This window comes from Piliocolobus tephrosceles, chromosome X (genome assembly GCF_002776525.5).
Source record: "Piliocolobus tephrosceles isolate RC106 chromosome X, ASM277652v3, whole genome shotgun sequence".
NCBI lineage: Eukaryota > Metazoa > Chordata > Mammalia > Primates > Cercopithecidae > Piliocolobus > Piliocolobus tephrosceles.
Window position 1 is genome coordinate 21,895,959 of NC_045455.1, and position 25,458 is coordinate 21,921,416.

At 43.4% G+C, this 25,458-nt stretch overlaps 1 protein-coding gene across 1 annotated transcript in view; it reads right to left on the reverse strand.

The window, feature by feature from the left end:
* The window catches only part of ABCC4 (ATP binding cassette subfamily C member 4), a 285,679-nt gene that overhangs the window by 137,817 nt on the left and 122,404 nt on the right, over positions 1-25,458 (reverse strand). The window contains exons 11-18 of the mRNA XM_023218080.3: positions 20,160-20,254; positions 19,870-19,956; positions 12,691-12,787; positions 8,682-8,891; positions 6,907-7,047; positions 6,157-6,194; positions 5,673-5,767; positions 3,738-3,884 (exon numbers count right to left, since the gene is read on the reverse strand). Of these exons, the coding sequence (XP_023073848.1) occupies positions 3,738-3,884; positions 5,673-5,767; positions 6,157-6,194; positions 6,907-7,047; positions 8,682-8,891; positions 12,691-12,787; positions 19,870-19,956; positions 20,160-20,254 (910 nt within the window). The remainder of the gene's footprint in view (positions 1-3,737; positions 3,885-5,672; positions 5,768-6,156; positions 6,195-6,906; positions 7,048-8,681; positions 8,892-12,690; positions 12,788-19,869; positions 19,957-20,159; positions 20,255-25,458) is intronic.

Consider the following 25,458-nt stretch of genomic DNA (forward strand, 5'->3'; position numbering starts at 1 on the left):
AAGGAAAGGAAAGGAAAGGAAAGGAAAGGAAAGGAAAGGAAAGGAAAAGGAAAGGAAAGGAAAAGGAAAAGGAAAAGGAAAAGGGAGGAAGAAAAGAAAAGAGAAAAGAAAGAGAACTGTCTCTTGTCATTCTAAGGCAGCACATTGGTTTGCCCCACATTTTATCCTGCTAACTTAAGATTTATCAGGTTAATGAAAGACCAGTAGACAAAAAGGTACTGTATTATATAAACAAAGACGAATTTCATGCAACCATAGGTGGGTTCGAAATGGAGAGGAACTTAATGTCTTGCATGTTGGAGAAGCGTGGCCTTCTTACAAACAGAAACTTCAGGCCAGGTGCGGTGGCTCACGACTGTAATCCCGGCACTTTGGGAGGCCGAGGTGGCCGGATCACAAGGTCAGGAGATCGAGACCATCCTGGCTAACACGGTGAAACCCCATTTCTACTAAAAAAGTACAAAAAATTAGCCGGGCGTGGTGGCGGGCACCTGTAGTCCCAGCTACTTGGGAGGCTGAGGCAGGAGAACGGCGTGAACCCGGGAGGCAGGAGAACAGCGTGAACCCAGGAGGCAGAACTTGCAGTGAGCCGAGATCGCACCACTGCACTCCAGCCTGGACAACAGAGCAAGACTCTGTCTCAAAAAAAAAAAAAAAAAAGAGAGAGAGAGAAAAGAAACAGAAACTTCACCGCTGAGAAGAAACACAAACTTTCCAGGTTTACCTTCCTCTTCTCCCTAAATGCAAATAAGTGAACTTGGGACCACAGTGGGGCAGTCAGGGGGACCCTTCCAGAAGGTCTGGTTCTCTGAGTCAGCAGCAAGGGTCACCCATTCATTAAGGACACGGACGAGGATCTGGGCAGAAGCATGATGAGGGGGATGGCACATCTGGGGTGGGAGCGGCCATAAAATAATGCAGAAGACATTTCTATGCTGCAGATCAGGCACTGAGAATATTCCAGCCCAAGGGCAGTGGAGATGGGGATATGAGGGACGTCTAGCCAGACCCCCGGTGTGAGTCACCTGGAGTTTCTGTGCCACTCGCCATCCCAAGATGAACTTAGTGGGAACTATATGCCAGCAGAGGTCCTCCCTGTTTCCTAAATTTTCTACAATCTGGGAGAATATCAGGATGCTGAGCTCATAGGAAACTTCCCCAGGGCTCTTCTAAGAGCTTGCTTTTAATAACTAAGTATTCAAACATGCTTCCCAGTCTTTCTACCCTACTCAAAGAACACTCTGCAATTTAGGGGGCACAACATCATGCCAGATACCTATATACATTTAACATGTATATTTAAGAGTACTGAAAAATGGAGCAGCCTGCCTCACTATCCTAGAGGGGAATTTTAATTTATATTATAAAGCTGGCTGGGTCCAGTGGCTCATGCCTGTAATTCCAGCACTTGAGGAGGCTGAGGCAGGAAGATCCCTTGAGCACAGGAGTTTGAGACCAGCCTGGGCAACACAGTGAGATCCCATCTCTTCAAACTATAATAAAATAAATTTTAATAATTAGCTGGGCATGGTGGCAGAGGCCTGTGGTCCCAACTATTTGGGAGGCTGAGGCAGGAGGATCGCGGGAGCCCAGGAGGTCAAGGCTACAGTGAGCTGTGATCACACCACTGCGCTCCAGCCTAGTCAACAGAATGAGACCTTATCTCTAAATAAATTCTATATATATATATATAACCATCGAAGCGCATACAATCAGTAATGTGAATTCTGAGGCATAATTCACAGATTTTGTGTATCCTTCACCATTGTAAAAAGTACAAAAATTTTATCTAAATGAAAATTTTAATTCTACCGTTAAAAAACTTTTAATTTTTAAATATAATTTTTTCAACATCTACCACTAAAAAAGTAAATAATTCATGACCTCTAAACGTTTTGGACAAAGTAGGCTTCTCTTTGGGATACTTATTTGGGCTTCTATTTTGTTGAAGGAATAAAGTCATGCTAATAGATATAGGAGGAGGAAGCAAGATAAACACTCATGTGCTGCTGTAAGATTAGTGACCTCCAAGATTTAGACTGGGTCCCAAATCCCTGAATAATAAATAAATCAGCATGAGGAGAAGCCCACAGGTCTCGAACATGGAGAGGTTGGTTAATGGTAGTCATGAACATTCTGAGGCCTGTGATAACAAAAATGCAGTCCCACTTAATGCTCCAAACGTTATGACTGTAGTTTCAAATTAACTGGCAAAGTGGCGCGACGTTACAGCTGTAAGAGTGCAGAGGTCCTCCAATGACTTTCTAATAACAGCTGAAATCAGACCGATATTTGTGTGGTCTCTGCAGTTTACAAATCCTTGCACATTGCACCGTGCTTGGACTGAAAAGTTTTGTTAAATAAATCTACACGAGATGCTTTCCAGAATAGGCTTCCTTAATCTTCATGAAAATCATGTAAAACAGAGAGGGTAGGAGTAATTTCCATCCCACAGTGAAGGTGATTCAATTCAGAGATACAAGACTTCACTGCCACTAACATTCATTAGGCACTGACCATGTAGCTACACCCAGTTTCATGTACTAGGAATGTATTAACATGCTTATTTCTCATAAGATTTCAATTTGGTGGGTATGAATAGTACCCCCATTTTACAGATAAGAAAACTGTGACACAGAAAACTTCAGTAACTAGGACATGAATATGAATGTAACTATAACCAGCTATAACAATTAGTAACCAGCACCAGGACTGAACCCAGGCAGTTAGTTTGAGTTCACACTTTGAACTACAGCATCTGCTTGGAGATTTGCCTGTGTAATAGCGCTATGTGCTCTGGCCTTGGTCACAAAGCTAGTCAATGGCCAAGCCAAAGCTATGCCTGTGTTGTCTCCAGGCCTCCTCCCTGCTTCTATGAGGGTAGCTATCATTTGCACAATGTCACTCAGGCCTCCCTACAAGTCTACTCAACTGACCAGGGTGGGGACGTATAGGCACAACTAACTCTCCCTAGGAACCCGGGTTAGGAAGGCTAGCCTCAGAAGCAAGACAGGTAAGAAGCCCGTAGTGCAGAGGCATCAACCACTTGGAAACTACTGGGTATACTTGGGTATACTAGGAAACGAGCTACTGAAGATCTACATGGCAGGTTCAACAAAGTGTCTATTATAGAACCAAAAGTCTACTTTAAAACCACAGAGTTAGAAACTGTTCTTGAAGGGGAGTTTACATTTTACCAATCTTGGCTTTTAATTAACCATGTATTGTCTTTCAGGGAAACCTCACAGTCAGGGTATGTACAAAAACCCTGTGGTTCCAGAAATGAATGGGTTTCCCAGTGAAAGAAAGAAATACACAGCCCGTCTCACACAGAGCATTCCTGATTACAAAGACCCCTCCGAAAAATGGCATAACCTAACACTATGTAAACACAGCCAATTTTTAGCAACTACTACATTTAAACATGTTTACAGGGAATGCAGGATGCTTCACTTGCCTCACAGCAAATGGATTCCTAGAGCATTTATTTTTCCACATGCATTTATTTTTCCACACACATATAAATTGGAATAAAAGATTGTATGCCCCCCTCCCCACCAATATTCAGATTTTCTCTAGTAGGAGAAAAATAGCAGTGAAGCTTCTTGTAGAAAATGAATCAACATGCATAGTGATTTTCTTCCAAGCACCCCTTCCATTTTCAAAGACGGAAATATAATCAGATCCTAAATGTGTTAACAAGACATACTTACTGAGAAACTTGGTGTCAGACTTACCTATTGGATTTCTATCAAAGAATAATACCGGAGCTTTCAGAATTGACTCAAACATTTTGTTGTGCAAAGTTTGTGAAGAATTAACAAGGACGTAGAATACCAATAGAGATCTTGCTATGCCAAAAAGAACGGTAGCTACAGTTAAACCTGAAATAAAGAAATATCACTTAAGGAACACAGCATATCTCTGCATTTTCTTCAATAGTTGCTAAAGCAAGTCAGGTAGTTTATAAAGATGTTACTTAATTTATTCCATAAAGCATCTGGATTTTACAAAAGTATAATGTATTTACAAAATACATTGACAAAGAAGGATTAAAATAGTTTATTTTTCTCTCACTGAACGGAAACTGTACAGAAAAGAAAAATCAGGTGTACAATACAATTTCATTCTAGGCTCTCCTAATTCAATTGCAAGTTCTATTAAAAACTCAGAAGTAAGACAGATAATCATGAAATGTAGTTGATCTTCTCCATATTCCAAATCTTATTATTTACATTATGTCCCATAATCTAAAAAAGGTGGTATGTTTTGATACCAACATGTGATATTAACAAGGAATAGGAGAAATGATTTACCTTTTCCTTGTAGAAAATGCCCAAGTAGCTTTAAAGAATTTAAAAATACCATATTAAGTTGCATGTGGAAAACCTCTTGAATAATTGAATTGCAAGAAAACACAAATGATATTTTAACATAAGATAATTAATCTAAATAAGCAACTAATCCCCCACTAAGTGTTTTACATAGACACAAGACATTTTTAAATGAATAAAATAAATCATACATTTTATTAAGACATGAATGAGGATCCATTATTCACATAGAAATTAGAAGAGCTTTCCTACATCTCTTAACTCACAATGCTCAATACAGTGGGGGTAACTTCTATAACAAATATTTCCCTTTCAGATGACATGTCACTGTTATTTAACCTCTGAAAGCAGCTCAAATTCCTAACTCCATCAACAGGCATTATCCTTAGCCTGTCATCCTACACAAACATAATAGAACCGATTTCCTTCTTCCCTTAGTTTTCACATAGTCCGTCAATTTGGAAGGTAAATACCTAACGGATTCAGATTTCTTAGCAAGCGATAGATGAAATAAACACCAAATTTCACTGAGTAGGTTCTTCCAAAGGTAACTCACTCTATCTCTGAGGAAAGCTTGTAGGAGCATTTCCTGTGGAAATACTTAAAATTTTAGATGAGGATTTCCTTTAAACAGTATGTAATGCTACATACATTTTAAGCACTCTTGTGAAAACAGTGCAGCATTAATATTAGTTTGGCAAGCCAAATGTTAAATTAATCACACAGTTGGGGACGCGATAACATTGTGATCTCAAGGTAAGAAATAGAAGGCGTCCTAATTCCCAAACACTAGATTCTTCCCTGCTCAGCTTCCCTCTTAAGTAATTAGTGAAGCCCAGGAGATGAGCAGTGCTGAAGGGAGCTTTGCATACCTGGGAGGGAATAATGCTTTTATTTTGGGGGCCTTGCTGCCAGAGGATTTCATCCAAGTTCAATAAAAGCCAGGGTTTATTTAGACAGAATTGGAACAATCCGAACCACAGGGTGGGGATCCGTTTCTAATCCCCTTGCCCATCCGTATAATGATATAAGATTTAGCTAAAGCAACCTATTAGAATAGACAATAGCCACATATTTCCAGTGGCTGACTTTCTGAATGCTCAATCCTGGTTTAACTTTCAAAATCCAGTACAGAGCAAATTAAGAGTCTTCATTCAACCTCTTTCTTCTAGTAGATTTTTAAAATAATTATTCTAATTAATTCACAGAGTAAATTCGACTGAGACTCCTAATCTGTTAAGACATTACTGAATTACTCCCGGAAGCCCTAGTTACTCACACGGGCTCATTGTAAGCACCTCAGCCTCTTATATAATAGACCAAATGATTCAACTTTACCTGAATAAATTCCTAAGTACCAGTTAAGATCTAGCTTCTTGGTTACATTTCCTCCTCCATTTACAGTGACATTTAGCGTACTTTGTTGGTTTGCCCTATGGAACATGGGGAGAAAAAAATATTAAGCTATATATGGAATTTAGAGAAATACCTTTTTTTAAAAAATGAACCACAATTTGGGAGAAATGCTTCATGCTGGAAAATGATTCTCAGCTCATATAGTCCTGTGTGTATCTACCTCATAAAAATTCAATTTAAATCACGACTTTCAGTTCCCGAAACTGTCTGTGAACATGATGCCGCAGATCAGACAGGGGTGGAGACCACCACAGGTTACACTCCACCAGCCAGCACTCTAACTTTTCTTCCAGTAAACTAAGTGAGGATTAGAAGAGAAGGATCAACAAACATCTCCCCCTAACTCTACGGAAAAGCGAGTCTTCTTATTGATGTTTGAGTATTTCATACGTCAGAAATAACTTACCAGTACGAAAGCCACCAATCTTGAAGAACATAGGCAACCTAGGAGGTGAGAAACAACAAAGACAAAAATCAAACTTGGGCATGACTTACCAACTCAAAACTCTCAATCGCTAACATGGACAATTGAAAGAAAGCCCTCAAAGCCGGGTGTGATGGCTCATGCTTTCAACCCCAGCACTTTGGGAGGCTGAGGCAGGCGGATCAACTTAAGGCCAAGAGTTCAAGACCAGCCTGGCCAACATAATGAAACCTAGCTCTACTAAAAATACAAAAATGAGCCTAGCCGGGCATGCTGGCACATGTGCCTGTAGTCCCAGCTACTCCGGAGGCTGAGATAGGAGAACTGCTTAAACCCAGGAGGCAGAGGTTGCAGTGAGCCAAGATCGTGCTACTGCACTCCAACCTAGGCAACAGTGCAAAACTCTGTCTCAAAAAAAAAAAAAAGAAAAAGAAAAAAATAGAAAGAATAAAAAGCTCATAGTTCTTCCAGCTCAGGTCCATGCTGAGCCCAAACTCCCAGATATCAAGAACTCAAGAAAACACATGTTCCATTTTAAAATCATTGAAAGATACCCTTTTTTTCGCAGAAGGTCTTTGTAATGGGACACCACTAGGCAGCCCTCACTTTGTTCCCCAAAGACAGCACATTTGAATTTAGATCCCAAGTGAACTGCAAGATGCAGTCATAATAGCATAAACATAGGTACTGTAAATATCATTTTGAGGGCACAAAACAAATGTCATTATTTACCTGAGCTGCAGTGTTTAGGAGAATAAGGAAAATGATGACAATCCAGTGAGCACCAGCTCTGAAGTAATTCTTATAGGCCTGAAAACCAACTTTTCCTTCAGAACGGTTCTCCTCTGAGAGTGTAACTGGGACATTCTCCGTCTGCAAAGGAAAGGGTGGTAAGAGACAAAACCGTATACAAAACTGTTCCCAAAGATGATAACGCACTCTGTTGACAAAGCTGTGGGGAAACAGGCAGAAGTCCAAAATGATCCATCTCCTGTGGAGAAGGATGTGGAAATATCCAGCCAAACTATACATGCACTTACTTTTTATTTATTTAATATTTTTTGAGATGAAGTTTCGCTACTGTTGCCCAGGCTGGAGTGTAGTGGAGTGATCTTGGCTCACTGCAACCTCTGCCTCCTAGCTAGGTTCAAGCGATTCTCCTGCCTCAGGCTCCTGAGTAGCTGGGATTACAGATGCCTGCTACCACGCCTGGCTAATTTTTTTATTTTTTGGTGGAGACAGGTTTTCACCATGTTGGCCAGGCTGGTCTGGAACTCCTGACCTCAGGTGATCCTCTTGCCTCAGCCTCCCAAAGTGCTGGGATGACAGGCATGAGCCACCACACCCAGTTACATGCACTAATCCCTGGACTCAGCCATTCCACTTTCTGGGTTCTACTAGAGGTAAGGAAATATCATTTGTACATTGTGGCGTGGCTTGCTGGAAGGATGACATCAGAATGTCCAGCACTTACCTAGCATATCCAAATTCAAGTATACATACGGAAACTTGTTCCAAAATCATATACAGAAAGATATGGAACTCTCAACTGCATCAATCAATATGGAAACATAAAAGAGCAGAAGGTCAAAACATGAGCTCAATACAGTAACTGGGTTCAAGCAGTGAGTCTGAGTAACCAGAGTTTGGAAAGCAAGGGATACCATATGATCCTAATCTATTTGGTTCCTGAGTTTCAGAAACTGACTCCTGAGAATTTGGCATGTGGGGGCCTAATCTGAATATCTGCAAGAATCCTTCAGGCTCCTGGATTTGGATAGTGAGGGTTTGCGTGGCAAAGAATATCTATGTTTTTAAGTGAGCTCTGGTACATTTCTGCCTGGAGGACTTAGAAGGCATGAGATTCACATACTCTGAGGATGTACTGAGCAGCTCTATGTTGGCCACTGGGAGTACCAAGATGAGTAAGATGCAGCTCCTACCCTTGAAAGGTAAAGAAGGAAGATGGGCTGCTGTGTGTCAGGAACTGTTGGGTCTTTGCACGTGCTACTTCTGGCCTAACATAAACCATCTGACAACAGGGCAAAATACCTCCATCAGCCACATGCAGCATTAGAACATTCCAACATATAGGAAAAGTGGCTCGTTTCATGTGGCCCACAGCAGGACTTTCTCTAAGGCGGTCTTCAAATTCTGCCTTGGATGCAAAGAGAAGTCGGGGGCCACCAGACTAAGTAGGACTTCACTACAGTAAATTCAAGAATTGTAACATTAGTGTGAGTCACACACAGCTTGGGACTTGCACCAGCACACACACCTGCTACTCATCTCCATGACATTCCCCAGCCTACACGCAAAGGATCACTCCAACCGGAGTGGTTTGCCTTGGTTCTGTTTTAATCTACCAATATCATGGAATAGGGCCTTGAAACCACAGAATCTACTTTGGGACAAAAGATGATGCTTCAGACAGAGGAGCCCAAAGATCCATAAGGCCATTAGCAGTCAACAAAACCAGGCCATGTTGTAACAGGAGGTAAACTCACATCTTGGGTCTCCACAGCACCATCTTTCAAGGAGGGTCTAGAAGACTGTTGAGACCAAACTGAAGACTCGGAGAAGGTGCGATTCCTCAGTGTGGGAGTTCCTGGAACTGGAGGCTGTTCACTTTCCTCGTTGTCCTTCTTCAAAAGGGAGCCAAAATCTATACCAGATTTTAGGAACTCAGTGTAAGTCCCCTTCTGCACCATTTTACCCTAAAATAAAAATAAAGAATTTCAGAGAGATACATTTGCAGGTGATAATGTTAACCTAATCTAATTCTAATCCAGAAAAGGTAACCGATCTTAAATTATGATTATACTTAGGTCCGGAATCCTAGTTGACAAATCTAATACAATTCAACCTGATACACAACCGGGTGCTCTGTTCTCAGCCAGAGCCCGTGTTAGGTACTGAAGAATATTTTTTAAATGGTAATAGTGTGTTGCAAATGGTGATCATTATCACATAGATGCTGGTGACCGTATTGGCAGTCTTATTACACATGAAAAACTGAGATAAGCCTTATGCAGTAAGAATTGAAGGAATGAGTAAATTGAGAAGGATATTCCAGGCAAGAAACCTAACACTGATAGGAACAGGCATATCTGCACAGGTAGGAAGCACTCCACAAGCCTCCACTGGCCATGGGCCCTGCTGGAAAAAGGTGTGAGAACCAGACTTGGACACAGACCCCATGAGCTGCACCTTCATGGTCTTTACTCTAAAACTGCCCCACAGGCCAGGTGCGGTGGCTCACACCTGAAATCCCAGCACTTTGGAAGACCAAGGCGGGTGGATCACCTGAGGTCAGGAGTTTGAGACCAACATGGCCAACATGATGAAACCCCACCTCTACTAAAAATACAAAAAAATTAGCCGGGCACCTGTAATCCTAGCTACTCGGGAGGCTGAGGCAGGAGAATCACTTGAACCCAGAAGGCGGAGGTTGCAGTGAGCAGAGATCGAGCCACTGCACTCCAGCCTGGACGACAAGAGCAAAACCGCATCACATACATACATGCATACATACATACATACATACATAAATGCCCCAAAGACTCAGGGAATTCCTCACTGAAAATTCAACATTCCATGGGACACCTCCTTGCACAGTTTTCTCTCCTTACAAAGTCATAGAAAATAATGTACAAATATCTTCACTATTTGTGTACCCCATGAAATGAGATACCTCATGAAATGAGACCCAACTGATTTCCTCAAACAGCAGCAAACATAATATTAGGCAAACTCCCAGAATACAAAACAAATCAAAGGAGAAGAGCCACTGGCTAAAGCAACTCAGGTGGGGGAAGGTGGCCAGGACCCTCCCTGCTACCCCAATCCTCCCCACCCCCAAAAAGGTGGGTCCACTGAGGAAAATCCAATGACACCTTGGGCCCTCTGGACCAGTTTGATAACTGGAGAAATCGAAAATGCTTCATCATACATTGAGTCTTCCTCCACACAGGAGGTAAAAGTGACACACCTAGTTTGATGAAATGACCACTTTTCACATAGTATCTGTAACACGCACAAGGAAACTCCTACTGGTACTAGGATGGCAATTCTCCTCAGAAGCCAAGTACTGACAAGCAATGCAGAGTGGGTTCCGAGGGGGCAACCATGCTCTGTCTGCTGTTAGGGAGGGGGCTGGGACGACAACAAGAATGGACACATATTCATCCTGGGTGCCCACCAGTGGAAAAATGGTTTGTGTGTGTGTGTGGTAGGATCTCACTCTGTTGCCCAGGCTGGAGTACAATGGCGCGATCTCAGCTCACTGCAACCTTCACCTCCCGGGTTCAAGTGATTCTCCTGCCTCAGGCTCCTGAGTAGCTGGGATCACAGGCATGCGCCACCACGCCCAGCTAATTTTTTTGTATTTTTGGTACAAACGGGTTTTCACCACGTTGGCCAGGTTGATCTCGAACTCCTGACCTCAAGTGATTCCCCCAGACACCTCGACCTCCCAAATTGCTGGGATTACAGGCATGAGCCACCGCACCTGGCCAAATGGTTGTTTTGGAGAAAGGTTATTCTGCCACCCACAGATTTTGCTCTAAGGTACTGGCATTCAGGTTTTGCCACACTAGTCTCAGCCCTCTGCATAAGAAATTAATTCTTTTCAAGTTTGAGGAACCCAGGCTCCCTGTTCCTGGGGGAGTGGGGAGGAGCCAGCACATGGAGCTGCTTCTGAAGAGGCAGCAGGTCTTCCTTCAATAATCCTCTTAAGGGTAAGAATTCACTTGCCGGGATTTCAGTGGACAGATTCCTCACTGTTCTTTAAGCAGCAAGGAGGGACTTACACACAAAGACTTGCAAGAGCTTTGCTATCATTATAGACCCCGTTTGTTGCAATAATGTGAAATTTATCCAAGAGCTCTGCTATCATTATAGACCCCGTTTGTTGCAATAATGTGAAATTTATCTCCCTTGGAGAATGGTGCACACAGATCTTATAAAATATAATTAACACTCATTTTTGTTACTTCCATCATTTTATTAAGAAATTGCGAGAGGAGAAACATTAAAACATTTGAAGACACTAAGGGAGTTTCAGACCTACAATGAGGAATTTGACCAGGGCCTGGAACAGAGCAAGAGTTAAGGACCAGGTTACTGAGGCGAGAGGCAACGAGCCAAGGAGTGATGCATGAAACCACCACTGGGCTGAGAAGTTCTCACTAACCCCCATGTCCCCGGCCACGCTAGCTCTTCTTGGTTGAATGGTGACCCCCTAAAAAGATATGTTCAAGTCCTAAACCCTGTTACCTGTGAATGTGGCCTTTGTTTTGTGAAACAGGATCTTCGCAGATACAATCAAGACAAGATAAGGTCATACTGGACTAGAGTGAACCCTAGGTCCAATGAATGATGCCCTTATAGGAGGAAAGCCAGACAGACACAGCAACAATGCCAGGTGACAACAGAGGCAGAGACTAAAGGGCTGCACTGCCAGCCAAGGATCAACTGTGAGTGCCAGCAAAACCCCAGAAAGTGGGAGAGGCGAGGAAGGATTCTCCCCTGAAGCCTTCAGAGAGAACATGGCCCTGCAGACACCTTGATTTTGGACTTGCAGCCTCAGAACAGTGAGACAAAACATTTCTGTTGTTTTAAGCTGCCAAATGTGTGGCACTTTGTTCTGGCAGCTCTAGGAAACTGACACACTAGACCAAGCCCTTATTTCTGTCTTGAGAACTACTAAGACTTCAAATTACTTCTGCTGTAGCTCCCCTAGCAAACAACAAAGGGGATCTCTTAAAATCACAGATCAAACCATGTCACTCCACTGCTCAGTTATCCACCTGTGTGGCTCCTATTATTATTATTATTATTATTTTATTTTTATTTTTTTGAGACAGAGTCTCACTCTGTCGCCCAGGCTGGAATACAATGGCATGATCTCAGCTCACTACAACCTCTACTTCCCAGGTTCAAGAGATTCTCCTGCCTCAGCCTCCTGAGTAGCTGGGACTACAGGTGTGCCTCATCATGCCGGGCTAATTTTTTGTATTTTTAGTAGAGACGGGGTTTCACCATGTTGGACAGGCTGGTCTTGAACTCCTGACCTCAGGTGATCTGCCTTGCTCAGCCTCCCAAAGTGCTGGGATTACAGGTGTGAGTCACTGTGCCCAGCCATTTCTGCTATTAATAGAAGAGGAGCTTTAGGCAAACTATGTATGACAATTAAATGGATACAAACAGGTCTGAGTATCTATAATTTCCAGATAACATAATTTGAATTAAGTCATGGAAGAGGTAAACAAAAAGTTCTAAATTAAACTAGCATCATTTTCTTTAACAATGTAGTAATCTGGAGGTAGCAATTTACATACTTTACGGTAATATGGCTTAGCATGTAATAATGACATTTCTACAAGTCTTTTGAGTTAATACTCAAAAACACGAATCCCAGCTCTGAGAAGAAAGGGACATGAAATGCAGGAAGAAGAAGGGGATTCAACACACCTGAGAACTTGCAAGTTCAGGAGATCTCTAGAAACTACTTACATCTTTCAATATCAGAATCTGACTTGCAGCTTTGAGGTACTGCAACTGATGAGTCACTAAAATTGTGATCTTCTCATGCAAAGTTTGACAAATACACCTATAAATGTAAAAGGCACAGGGTGAAAACACACACGAATGGGGTGCTTGAAAAACATACATTTTGAAACCATAGTCAAAGACAACACAGTAGTCAAAGATCTAGAGGTTAAATACAAACTAAATAGAAATATAAGCCAATAAAGCTGAATTGGCTTATAACCACTATTGGCCTCAAAACCACTAGCAGCAAATATAAGCCTTGCTGTGAAGAAATCCTAAATAGTTGTCTGGGAAGGAGGCAATAAGTATAATTTTTTTTTCCTAAAACTTAGTTTAACAATATATTCAGGATGAAAAAATGACTGAACAATATAGAGATTCAAAAACCTGACTTAACTAAAACATTAATTATTTTACTACTGTGTAGGATTGCAAGGGAGAAAGAAAGATCAAGGTCATATAATGACACGGCATTTTTCTTGGACGGTTTCTTAGATGATAATTTATAATGCACATATTAATGCCCTCCAACCCCCCAAAAAAAGCTTAGATTCTTGGTAACTTTTGCCAGAGTGCATTTGCCAGACTCTTCTTCCCAAATAATACTAGGTAGGAAAACAAATGCTAGTGATGTGTGACTCTCCACAGTATTCTTGGTCTCATCCAGCAAGCAAAACTTCTCTCATTAGTCCTAAACAGTCTGAATAAGAAAATGGAAGAACAGAATCCAAACAGTCCAAACCATATGGCTCAAAGATAAGACCCACCTCAGTATTCAACCATCAAGTTTTCTGGGGTTTTGTTTGTTTTCTACAGTACCTGCTCAAAGTTCTCCTACATTGTAAATGCAGACTCCTGGGAGCTACAAAAAAAATTAGCTGGGTGTGGTGGCACACACCTGTGGTCCCAGCTACAAGGGAGGCTAAGGTGGGAGAATCACTTGAGCCCAGGAGGTTGATGCTGCAGTGAGCTGTGATCACACCACTGCACTCCAGCCCGGTTGGCAGAGTAAGACCCTGTCTCAAAAAGAAAAAAAGGAGAGGAAAAAAAGAAAAAAAGAAAAGCACTAATCTGTAACAACGGCCAAGAACATAACTCATGCTCAGTAAGTGTTAGCCCTGTCGTCCAGTCTTCCCCATATGCAGCCACTGCTTTTAGAAATTCAGGATTGAGAAGTCATAAGCGAGTATTTTAGAGACAGTGCCTGTGATCAGAACCGCAACTCCAGACTGCAGATATGTAAACTATCACTTCATCCTTCATATCCAAAATGATTAACTTTTCCCCTTTCAGGTATCTTAGTTTGGCTTATTTCAAAACTAAGTTTCGCAACCTATTATACCCCTCTTCAGGTTTAGTACTAAAGCTTTCAATGAAACTGTTTCCCTTTATTTAAAAATTGGCTGCCATTAATCCCTTTATATACATATCTAAAGGGAGATGTTAATGATCAAATCTGATGGGGTGCTATGTCCAGTATCAGCCACCTCAAAGGTTTCAAAATGTTTTCTTTCTAGCATCTTCCATTGTAGATGAGATACAGAAATAATTACACTAACATTGTAATTGATGGCTTGAAATTTTTTCTAAATTATGCTTCTTAGGCAAATTATACTCAAAAAATACTTTCCAAATTTTTAAGAGTAAAAATCTTTCAGTCATGCCATAAAACAAATAATAAGTGATTGATTTAGCAACGAGCTATTTAACGCTAATACTATATAAAGACTACGGTAAGAGGCCAGGCATGAGGGCTCATGCCTACACTTCCAGCACTTTGGGAGGCTGAGGCAGACAGATCACTTGAGGTCAGGAGTTCGAGACCAGACTGGCCAACATGGTGAGATCCAATCTCTACTAAAAATACAAAAATTAGGTGGATGTGGTCACACATGCCTGTAATCCCAGCTACTCGAGTAGCTGAGGCACAAGAATCACTTGAACCCAGGAGGTCTGCACTGATCCAAGATCGTGTCACTGCACTCCAGCCTGGGCAACAGAGCAAGACTCTGTCTCAAAAAGAAAAAAAAAAAAAAAGACAACATTAAGAGCTGACACATACAATGTCAGAGGTGACACAAGTGAGAAAGATATAGTCGGTTAGGTGCTGTGGCTCACACCTATAAACCCAGCGCTTTGGGAGGCCAAGGCAGGAAGATCTTTCGAGCCCAGAAATTCAAGGCCAGTCTGGGCAACATAGAGAGATTCCATCTCTACAAAAAACTCGAAACTTAGCCGGGTGTAGGGGTGTGCACTTGTAGTCCCAGCTACTCAGGAGGATCACTTGAGCCCAGGAGGTGGAAGTTGCAGTGGGCCATGATCATGCCATTGCACTCCAGCCTGGGTGACAGGGCAAAACTCTGTCAAGGAAGGAAGGAAGGAAGGGAGGGAGGGAGGGAAGGAGGGAGGGAGGGAGGGAGGGATACAGTCACTACCTTCATTCATTCAGTTAAGACACATTTGCTGAGCACTGACGAAGTACCAGGGACTACTCTAAGTGACGAGGATACATCCACTGGTCAAGCAAACAGACAACACCCTGCATCGTGTAGGGACACTCACTACACAAACACAGAAAATACACTATTGGGTAGTAATGTAAACCATGAAGAGACAGCCAGGCAAAGGTTATACTTTAGAAGGAGTGGCCAGGAAAGGCCTCTCTGCAAGGAGGTGGTGTACGAGCCGTGAGACTATCTGGGGGAAGCAATCCTGGCAGATACAGCAGGTGCAATGGTCCTGGGGCACAAACGCGCTATGCAAAGGCACCTTCATGCATTCACAGTCTAGTGCGGGGGATAGGGGGAAGGACACATAAGTGGACCAAGAGCAGCTCATTGAGGGCTGTGGGCAGACAGAGAAAGTGCTACGGCCTCCGAGGAGCAGAAGAGAAAGGCAGGAGGTAGGATCTGTGTCTTTCATTTTTCTCTTTTGCCCAGGCATACTATCCCTGGTTCTCCGATGGCAGGAACAATACCCTTACAGACAGGCAGATGTGAGAAAGTCACACCTCCTTCCAGGCACCCCACAGAAGTGTGCATGGCTGGAGGACTGGTTTTGCGTGGACAAGGGTTGGAAAGGTGAATGGGGCGGACGGCAAAGGGCAATTTGCCATTCGAGGACTTAGAACCATGGCTTAAAAGTACAGGGGTCCGAGAGGAACTGAAAGAGGGAAGGTGAACTAGTGCTGTGCCTGAATGTTTGTGGCCCTCTCCAAATTCCTACTGAACCCTAATCCTAACCAATGTAATGGTATTAGGAGGTGAGGCCTATTTCGTGAGAATCTGCCAACACGAATGGTATTAGTAAAAGGGGCCAGCCCAGGGAAGCTGCCGTACCCCTTCCACAGTGAGAAGACAGCTGTCTACGAACCAGAGCGTGAGCCCTCTCCAGGCACCAAAACTGCTGGCGTCTTGATCTTGGATCTTGGCCTCCAGAACTGTAGAAACAATTTTCTATTGTTTATATGGAGTACCGAGTTTATGCTATTTTGAATCAGCAGCCTGAATGGACTAAGACAAATAGGTAGGCAACAGTGTGGGAGCTCTGATTAGGAGACTCGGAGGCAGGGGTCTGAGAATTTGAGGCTTTCTAGAATACAACCACATCTATAGCTGGTAACAAATCGGATCGGCATCCGTTAATGGAAGTGCCCCTCACTTTTTGTATGTAATAAAATCCACTTCGTGTTTGCAACATATAGTTGTAAAACACAACTCTTAACAACTCTCGATATATATTCATGATCAAAGTAAAACTGTTAATGGCAAATAGAAGTGTAATTCATTCACTTTTAATACAAAACACTTCACATTTCTAAGCTTCAACACAACCGCCATCTTTCATAGCATATTGTTCAATCCAATTTTCTAACTCGTTGAGAACATTCTCCAGTTGCTGCTGAGTGATTTCCTAAATTGCATTCGTGCTCCCTGTCCTAAGTTTCCCCAAAGAATGTGATTCTGATTAGCAAACAACAATTTTAACAAGCTTGCTTCTAACAAGTGTATATCCAAAGTCATTAATCCTTAAAGGTGCAAGAGGACTTTATAAATACCTCCTGCGTTCAAAGGAAAATTTGGGGGAGCTTGTGCGATACGCACACTGATACTCAGCAATGAAAATACCTTCCTCCTTCCCTGCGGCGACTCTAAAAGAGTGTCCCACCGGGAATTGTTGTTCGAGTGATAAAGAACTGGTGAGGACTCGTGCAAGACTGGAGCAAGCCACAGAGGCCCTTCTCGGCCAAATGGAAAATTCATCAAGGCACAGGGAGGAGGCGGCAGGAAACAAGGCTCTGATCAGAGTGCCGGGGCCACACTGAGTGCCAGCTTCTCCCTCACTCTGCATTGAGAAAGATTCAATGCTGCCACCCACATTTCTTTGGTTGTGGAAAAATAGACAGGACATAACATTTACCATTTATAGCATTTTTAAGTGTATAGCTTGGTAGTGCTAAGTACGTACACACCGTTGTGCCACCATCACCACCATCCACATCCACTGCATCATCCCATACCAGGCACATTTTGCATACGCACTCTGGTGGGGAAACATTCAGGAGCCCACGTAGAGCCCCACGCTCAGTGGATGACTTCATGTCCAAACCCCTGGAATCCAGGGCCCAGGGATGAGTTACTCTCACACAGCCGACTCTGTCTCCACTTTGCTATCCAGGACCTGTTATGGACTGAACCATGCTCCCCTCAAAGTTCCTATGTTCCAGCCCTCACCCAGCACCTTAGAACTGGGACAGAGAACCATTATTATTATTATTATCATTATTATTATTATTATTATTATTATAGAATCTCACTCTTGTTGCCCAGGCTGGAGTACCATGGTGCTATCCTGGCTCACTGCAACCTCCACCTCCTGGGTTCAAGCAATTCTCCTGCCTCAGCCTCCGGAGCAGCTGGGATTACAGGCGCCCACCACCACCCATCACTGATTTTTGTATTTTTAGTAGAAATGGGGTTTCACCATGTTGGCCAGGCTGGTCTCGAACTGCTCAGGTGATCTGCCTGCCTCAGCCTCCCAAAGTGCTGGGATTACAGGCGTGAGCCACAGTGCCTGGCTAACACAGAACCTTTAGAGAGGTAATTACACTAAAATGAGGCCATGAGGGTGGGCCCTACTATAATCTGACTGGTGTCTCTTCAGGAAGAGGAGGTTTGGATGCAGAGACATGAGGAGCAAAGGGTGAGAAGGCAACCATCCGCAGGCCAAGAAAGCCCTCGGGAGGAGTCGCGCCTGCAGACGCATTGATCTCGCACATGCAGTCTCTAGAACTGTGCGGAAACAACCCGCTGCTGTGTAAGCCCCCCAGCCTGTGGCATTGTGAGGGCAGCTCTGGCTGGCCAACACAGGACTTCCAGAGCTTTCTTTCACAGTACCTTCTCTATCCCCCACCACAGGAACAGGTGCCTGCCTGCTGTCCTTCCCACAGGCCTCACTCCTTCCTGTCTGCACACCTCTGCTTCTACTATTTCTTTCAAAGGAACTGAATCCTACTCTCAGCCACTATAAACCCTTACCAGCCTGCAGGACCACAGGCTACTTCCAGCCAAGCCTGGCCCTCAGTGACCTTTCCAATCTCAGCTACCCACTTCTTCCATTTAAAAAAATTGATTGTCCTATGCCGGGCACAGGGGCTCACGCCTATAATCCCAGGACTCCAGGAAGCCGAGCGGGACGGATCCCTTGAGCCCCAGAGTTCGAGACCAGCCTGGGCAACATAGGGAGACCAGCCTGGACAACATGGCAAAACCCCCTCTCTTCAAAAAAACACAGAATGAGCTGGGCATGCTGGTGCTAGCCTGTAGTCACAGCTACCTGGGAGGCTGAGGCAGGAGAATCTCTTGAACCCAGGAGGTCAAGGCTGCAGTGAGCTGAGATTGCACCACTGCTCTCCAGCCTGGGCAACAAAGCGAGACCCTATCTTAAAAAACAATAATAATAAAACATATTGTCCTATATTGAAATTCCCTAAGCCTTGGGGTCTGTTGAACTTTTCCTATGCACTTAGTCTTGAATCCCTGCAGAGACAAATTCCTTATGGGCAAGAATGAAATCTGAACTTGTCTCTCTCGCTCAGCCCAGCATGGGTGCTATCTTCTCTGTGGCTGACTGCCGTCCTCTGCAAGCAAAGATGTTTCATGCAGTAACACCTGTAGGAGCATCTACCTCAGTGCGCACAGAAGGGCTACAATGAGTGGGAAAGGCTCATTGGCCTTAACAAGGCGAAAAACAGGAAGCTGGGGCAGATGTGGGTGCTGTTTTGGAAAAACCAGTTCACAATGCTTTCAAAAAGGCCAGTCTAGACTACATAGGAAGTGTCAGTCGGCACACATGAGGTTACAGAATACACAGAAAAGATTCCAGAGTCATTCTACTTCCATGGCTCCATGTCTAAGCAAGAGCCAAAGAAAGCAAATCCCAGAAACACCACGTAAGAGTCGGGAGGGAAGCCAGATTCTAGACAACTAGTTTCGAAGGCAAGCCAGGCCTACATGGGTCTTCAGTGTTCATTCTGGTAAGAATCCATGAAACAACATTAGAATCTTGAAACCACAGCCTACTATGGAGCAAATCATTCTTAAATTCTAGATTTTACTAGTAGGTTATCTCCAAACTGACAGATTAATATGCAAAGAGCAACAAAGCCTTCCCAAGAAAGCTCTATGTTGGTCCAAGGACCTCACTTCTAACCTGTCATAGAGAAATGATGGAGGAAAAGAGCTGAAAGACAAGGCCCAGGTTGCCAAGTGCCAGCCTTCCATTGAAAAATGGCACACCGTCTTTCCTACCTCCGGGGCCTGCTCCTCAGCAGTTTCTTGGTTATCAACTGTAACTACTAGTTGGGGAAAACTTGCAAAATTTGCCATCTGTTTCTCCATTCCCGAAAACATGGTACAGTCCACTCACTGCAACACACTGAGATCATTTGTATATTTTCCTACCTTGACCTTGTATTTATGCAAAATTTCTCTAAAATGGATCTTCAGGGAAGCAGGGGACAGTGTGGAGGGGGAGGGGAAACACCAGAGCAGGACAAGCTGAAAGCCATAAAGGCTTTCCTGAGCCAACTCGAAATGGCTCTGGGAAAGCAGAAACGACTTAAGACACAAACAAACTCACAGTTCGAACAAGTGCCTGCTAACTTCCGCATCTACTGCACTGAGAGGATCGTCCAGGAGATAGATGTCAGCATCTTGATACACTGCTCTAGAAAACATAAAGAGATATCAGACTCTCACTCAGAACACGACAACTTTCAACAACTAGGATGTTCATTCAAGTGCCAGTAGAATAATCCAAGAAAGTGCTTCACACAGGACGCAATACACAGTAAGTGGGTCCTATGTGCTCACCACCACTAGAAGCTGCACAAAAGACAACTGCATAGTGGCTGCTGAAATGCAACTTACCTTGCAAGGTTTACCCGCGCTTTCTGCCCTCCACTCAGTGTGGTTCCCCGATCTCCTATCACAGTCAGATCACCATCCTCCAACAGCTGTAAATCCTATATGGACAAAGGAAAGAAGGCGGGGGGAAAAAAAGACATAAAACGTGTTCTCCCTCTGTTATCCTAAACTTTGCACATTAGTTCTTCAGAAATAAACAAGTATTTGATCAACAGCAATGGATATATTTCATAGTAACTGAATTGTAACTTTGAACCTATCAAATATACCATCAGGGCACGTTATCTGTTTTAATGCTGTAGCTTTTCATAGCATTTATGGACTGAGCCATTTTAACAGGAATATTTTGAGCACCAACTCCTTGTGAATTCAGCAGTGAAAGAGTTTCCACAGTGAGTGACCTGACAATAAAAGATTGACACAAATGCAAGAGGTGATAAGTGCTAAGAAGGAAAAGGAAGCTGGCTTAGGGAGACAGAGAGTGACAGAGGGAAAGTCCACTTCGTATAGGGAGGTCAGCAAGGGCTCCGATGGAGGGGGTCTGAGCAGAGACCTGCCAGTGGATGGCCTGGCTGGCACAGAGTGCAGGAAGATTGCTCTACATAGAGGAATAAGCAAGTGCAAAAGCCATGGGGTGATACGTGGCCAAGGTGCTCACAGAACAGCAATACGGATGCCCACAGAACTGTGAGCACAGGATGATGACAGGGGAGGCCAGAGACAGAGGCAAGAGAAGCCAAGGGCTCACACCCAGGGAAACAGGAGGAAGGACGTGATCTGATCAAGGCAATAATCGAGACAAGAAACAACAGTAGCTGGGACCAGAGTGGGGATCAGGGAAGCAAACATCAGTGGTCATGTGCTGAACAAATTTTCAAGGTAGCACCTATAGGCTCTGCTGACGAGATGGGTGTGTGTTTTGATAGAAAAAGAGCAGGACTGCATTGGTTTTGGGATAAGACAAAGGAAGAACAGGATTACCCTGTACTGAGCTGCGGGAAATGAGGGATGCAGATTTAAGAGATAAAAGCAAAAGGTTGATTATGGCCAAACTGAAATGCTGACCGGCAATCCTGACTTGCTGCTGGATAAGTGAGTCTGGAGGTCTGTGCTGGAGACCCAACTGTGAGGGCTGTCAGCATAAAGACATGGGACTTATTAAGGAACAACGGTGTCTTCACAAGCCATTTTGCTGACTTTCACCTTAGCTTTCCATTCGCAGAGAAGGGATAACACCCGCCCCATCTTCACAGTGATACTTAAAGCATCACAATAGACTGACAGAAAAACTCTGCAAAAAATAAGAGCAGAAAGAGCAGCCCAGCCAGGAAAAGCCAAAGGGAAAGGAGCAGCGTGCTCATGCACAGACTGGATGCACGAAGTAGACTCTTGTTCCATGCAAGCCCCCAAAAAACAAAAGCTAGGAAGGATAACAAGTTTTTATTTGAGGATCTAGCCAAAGTTATATTTAAAAATTATTTAAGAAATAAGTTGACAAAGCATAATACTTTTGTTAAAAAAAACATGACAAGAACATCCCTGAAAATAACCGGATAATGATCAGGTTTAAGTTACATGACATTACATTAGAAATCTTTACTTGGGGCTGGGCGCAGGGGCTCACGCCTGTAATCCCAGCACTTCGGGAGGCCGAGACGGGTGGATCATGAGGTCAGGAGATCAAGACCATCCTGGCTAACAAGTGAAACCCTGTCTCTACTAAAAATACAAAAAATTGGCCAGATGCGGTGGCAGGCGCCTGTAGTCCCAGCTACTCAGGAGGCTGAGGCAGGAGAACGGCGTGAACCCGGGAGGTGGAACTTGCAGTGAGCCGAGATCGCGCCACTGTACTCCAGCCTGGGGGACAGAGAGAGACTCTGTCAAAAAAAGAAAACTTTACTTGGATGGCCTATAATTATCACCAGACAGATCCTGGCAGAAACAAACAAAGTGTGGAGAAGATCGCTGGGTACTGACTGAGCTTCATAAGCATCAACCTAGGACACTACAGAGATAGCCCTCTTACAGATCAAGGTGTCACTTCTTTGTCTCTACTCTGACAAAGCCAGGGAGACAAAGCAAATGGCACATTGAGATCTCCATGACAAGTAAGTCCTCTGACCTCCCTAAGTTCTCATTTTATCTCTTTTACAAAATGTCCTGGAGAAACAAGAATTAATCAACTCATAGAATACTGAAACGATCTAAAGTAAGTGTATGAACTAAGTGGAAAAAGGATCTGAGTTCTTTATAATTTGCTGTTGATGACTATGACATATTTTCTGATCAAACCAACAGCAGGACCCCATTCATAGCATGAATCTCACAAATAAAGTACATCACCAAATGAAAAAAAGACAGTATCTCCATTGGAACCCACTCCCTGGCAGCCCACAAAGACACATAGGAGTCCCCTAATACTCCAATCTGAACCAGATGGCATGAAATGAAAGATGGCAAGTGCCCCATTATGAAAATTCATTATTTCACATTATCTCTTTGTTGAGCTCAGAAGTTACACTATCTCTTCCTTTCAGTTTTCATAAAAAGACAATGCAGCTGGGCACATGGCTCACACCTGTAATCCCAACACTTTGGGAGGCCGAAGCAGGTGGATCACCTGAGGTCAAGAGTTCAAGACAAGCCTGGCCAATATGGTGAACCCCATCTCTACTAAACATACAAAATTAGCCGGGCATGTTGGCACATGCCTGTAATCCCAGCTACTTGAGACGCTAAGGCAGGAGAATCGCTTGAACCTGGGAGGCAAAGGTTGCCGTGAGCGAGATTGTGCCACTGCACTCCAGCCTGGGCAACAAGAGTGAAACTCCAACTCAAAAAAAAAAAAAGACAAGGCACCAGTTAACACTACCTCTTCCTTTCAGTTTTCATAAAAAGACAATGCACCATTTTAAGACAGGGTTCCAGCCTTCCACACAAACACAAACACAAACACACATTGTTTACTTGGCCTCATTCCATTGCTGATTGTCTTCATATGATGTGTTAAGTTTCTGTGCCTTGATTTTACATTGTTTTGTTTTCATTCTCAAAACAGCATCAAGTTGTAGCACAGCAATCTTAGCCATTTTCTAGAAAAGACACTCAAAACACCTGTCTCCTTTCACGCAGATAGGGAATAGGAAAGGAGCTCTCTCCCCATGCCTGGTAGCAGCCCTTTGAGTACTACAACAACCTGGAGTGTTGTTGACTTGGCAAACTATTTATGGACAAGCCTCAGATAGGGAAAATATTTCAAAGGATCTGAAGTACAATCTGAGTCAGGGTAATTTCCTAACCATGATTTTCTAGTTTGGTTAAAGGGAAACAGTTGAGCAGAAAGCAGAAATGCCCTCAATGGGAGGAAGGTATCTTATGCACATTAGGTACTGCTCAGTAAAATTAACCAATTAATCTACCACCACCTTTACTGAAATGTAGACACAGAAACTAGAGAAAAACCATGACGTAGCTATGTGAGTTTGATGCCATCTAACCGGAATCCTACCATGTGCACATCAACCATGGTGACACTGAAGGCAGAAAGACCACTGAGGACACTGTAGGGACGGTCACAGGGGCCGGGCCTGAGGCCCCAGCACAAGAAGCAGGTTCCAGAGTCAGAGAGCAGGGCTCTCCAGCTTTGGGCCACAATTTGCTTCCATTTGGACCGGCCCTTCCTATCATAGCTTATCAATATCCTATTCTTCTTTCAGGGCCCAACTCAAACTCTTCTATGAAACAAAACTGCATTCCCTCAATCAGAAAACATCACTCTCTCTTCTAGGTTCCTTGTTTATATTTCTTAGGAAGGACCTGCCGTATTCTGCCTCTTAATGTTTATGTGTGTACTCAGCGTCTTGCTCCATGAGTCAGCTCCTGGATGTCAGAGCTATGCACCAACCACTGTTCCTGATGTCTGGTATTATCTCTAATCTTCATGACAACCTGCCAAGTAAGTACTGACCACATGTACAGATGAGGAGACAGAGACGAAGTGAGAGCACGTAACTGGTCTGAGGACTCTCAGCTAATAAAGGAAGGTTGGAGTCTGAACCAAGCTCATCTCAGTTCCCAGCCTGTTGCCCTTTCATATCACGCTTCCCCAAGTGCTTACTAGAAGATACTTAAAAGCAATACTGAAACAACTCAGAACTCGAAGTCTCTCTATCCATACACAGCACTATCGGTCCACTTAGTCACCCTAGTTAGATTCACCTCATTGTATCCCTTTTGTACTCAGCTTTAAAAAAAGAGAGAGAGTATCTGCTCTCATACTCCTGGCCTCAAGCAATCCTCCCACCTCAGACACCCAAAGTACTGGGATTACAGGTGTGAGCCATCACGCCCGGCCCTCAGCATTTATTTCCTATTATGTCACAAAGAAGTGATATGGTTCTCCCAACTGAGAGATTAAAAAAAAAAAAAAAAAAAAGGCATAACAACAGTTATTTTATGATTGTCAAGGCAATCTAAAAAGAAAATGTCCAAGTTGGCAGGAATGTGGCAAATATGAGAAGAAATTATAAGATAGTGGGTACCCCAAAGGGGTGCATATATTCAAGCGAGCTATATAGAAAAACATTAAACTCAAATGTGTCAATTCCATGCCTTTGGATACTCATTTCTGAAAAGTGCTCAAGGATTAAAAGAAACTATGCAAAGGGTGACATAATATTAATACATTTCATCTATTAGGGTAACAATATTTTTATTGTTGACTTATTTACTGTACTATGTATAGAACCCCTATATAAATATCAATTCAAATAATGGAAGTTATACACTCAGATACATTCTTTCAAGCATGTCACATTTCATGTGATTTCACCCAAAATTGGTGGCTCTTATAATTAAGAAGAAGGCCTGTTATGTGCCTAGTAACCAGATGCTTTAAGTTCATGATTAAATCTATTTTTTTTTTCTTTTTTTTTTTTTGAGACGGAGTCTGGCTCTGTCGCCCAGGCTGGAGTACAGTGGCCGGACCTCAGCTCACTGCAAGCTCCGCCTCCTGGGTTTACGCCATTCTCCTGCCTCAACGTCCCGAGTAGCTGGGACTACAGGCACCCGCCACCTCGCCCGGCTAGTTTTTTGTATTTTTTAGTAGAGACGGGGTTTCACTGGGTTAGCCAGGATGGTCTCGATCTCCTGACCTCGTGATCCGCCCGTCTCGGCCTCCCAAAGTGCTGGGATTACAGGTTTGAGCCACTGCGCCCGGCCCATGATTAAATCTTATCCTCACAATAGCCTATGAGGTGAATAGTTTATTATCTCTGTTTTACAGATGACCAAACTGAGACTT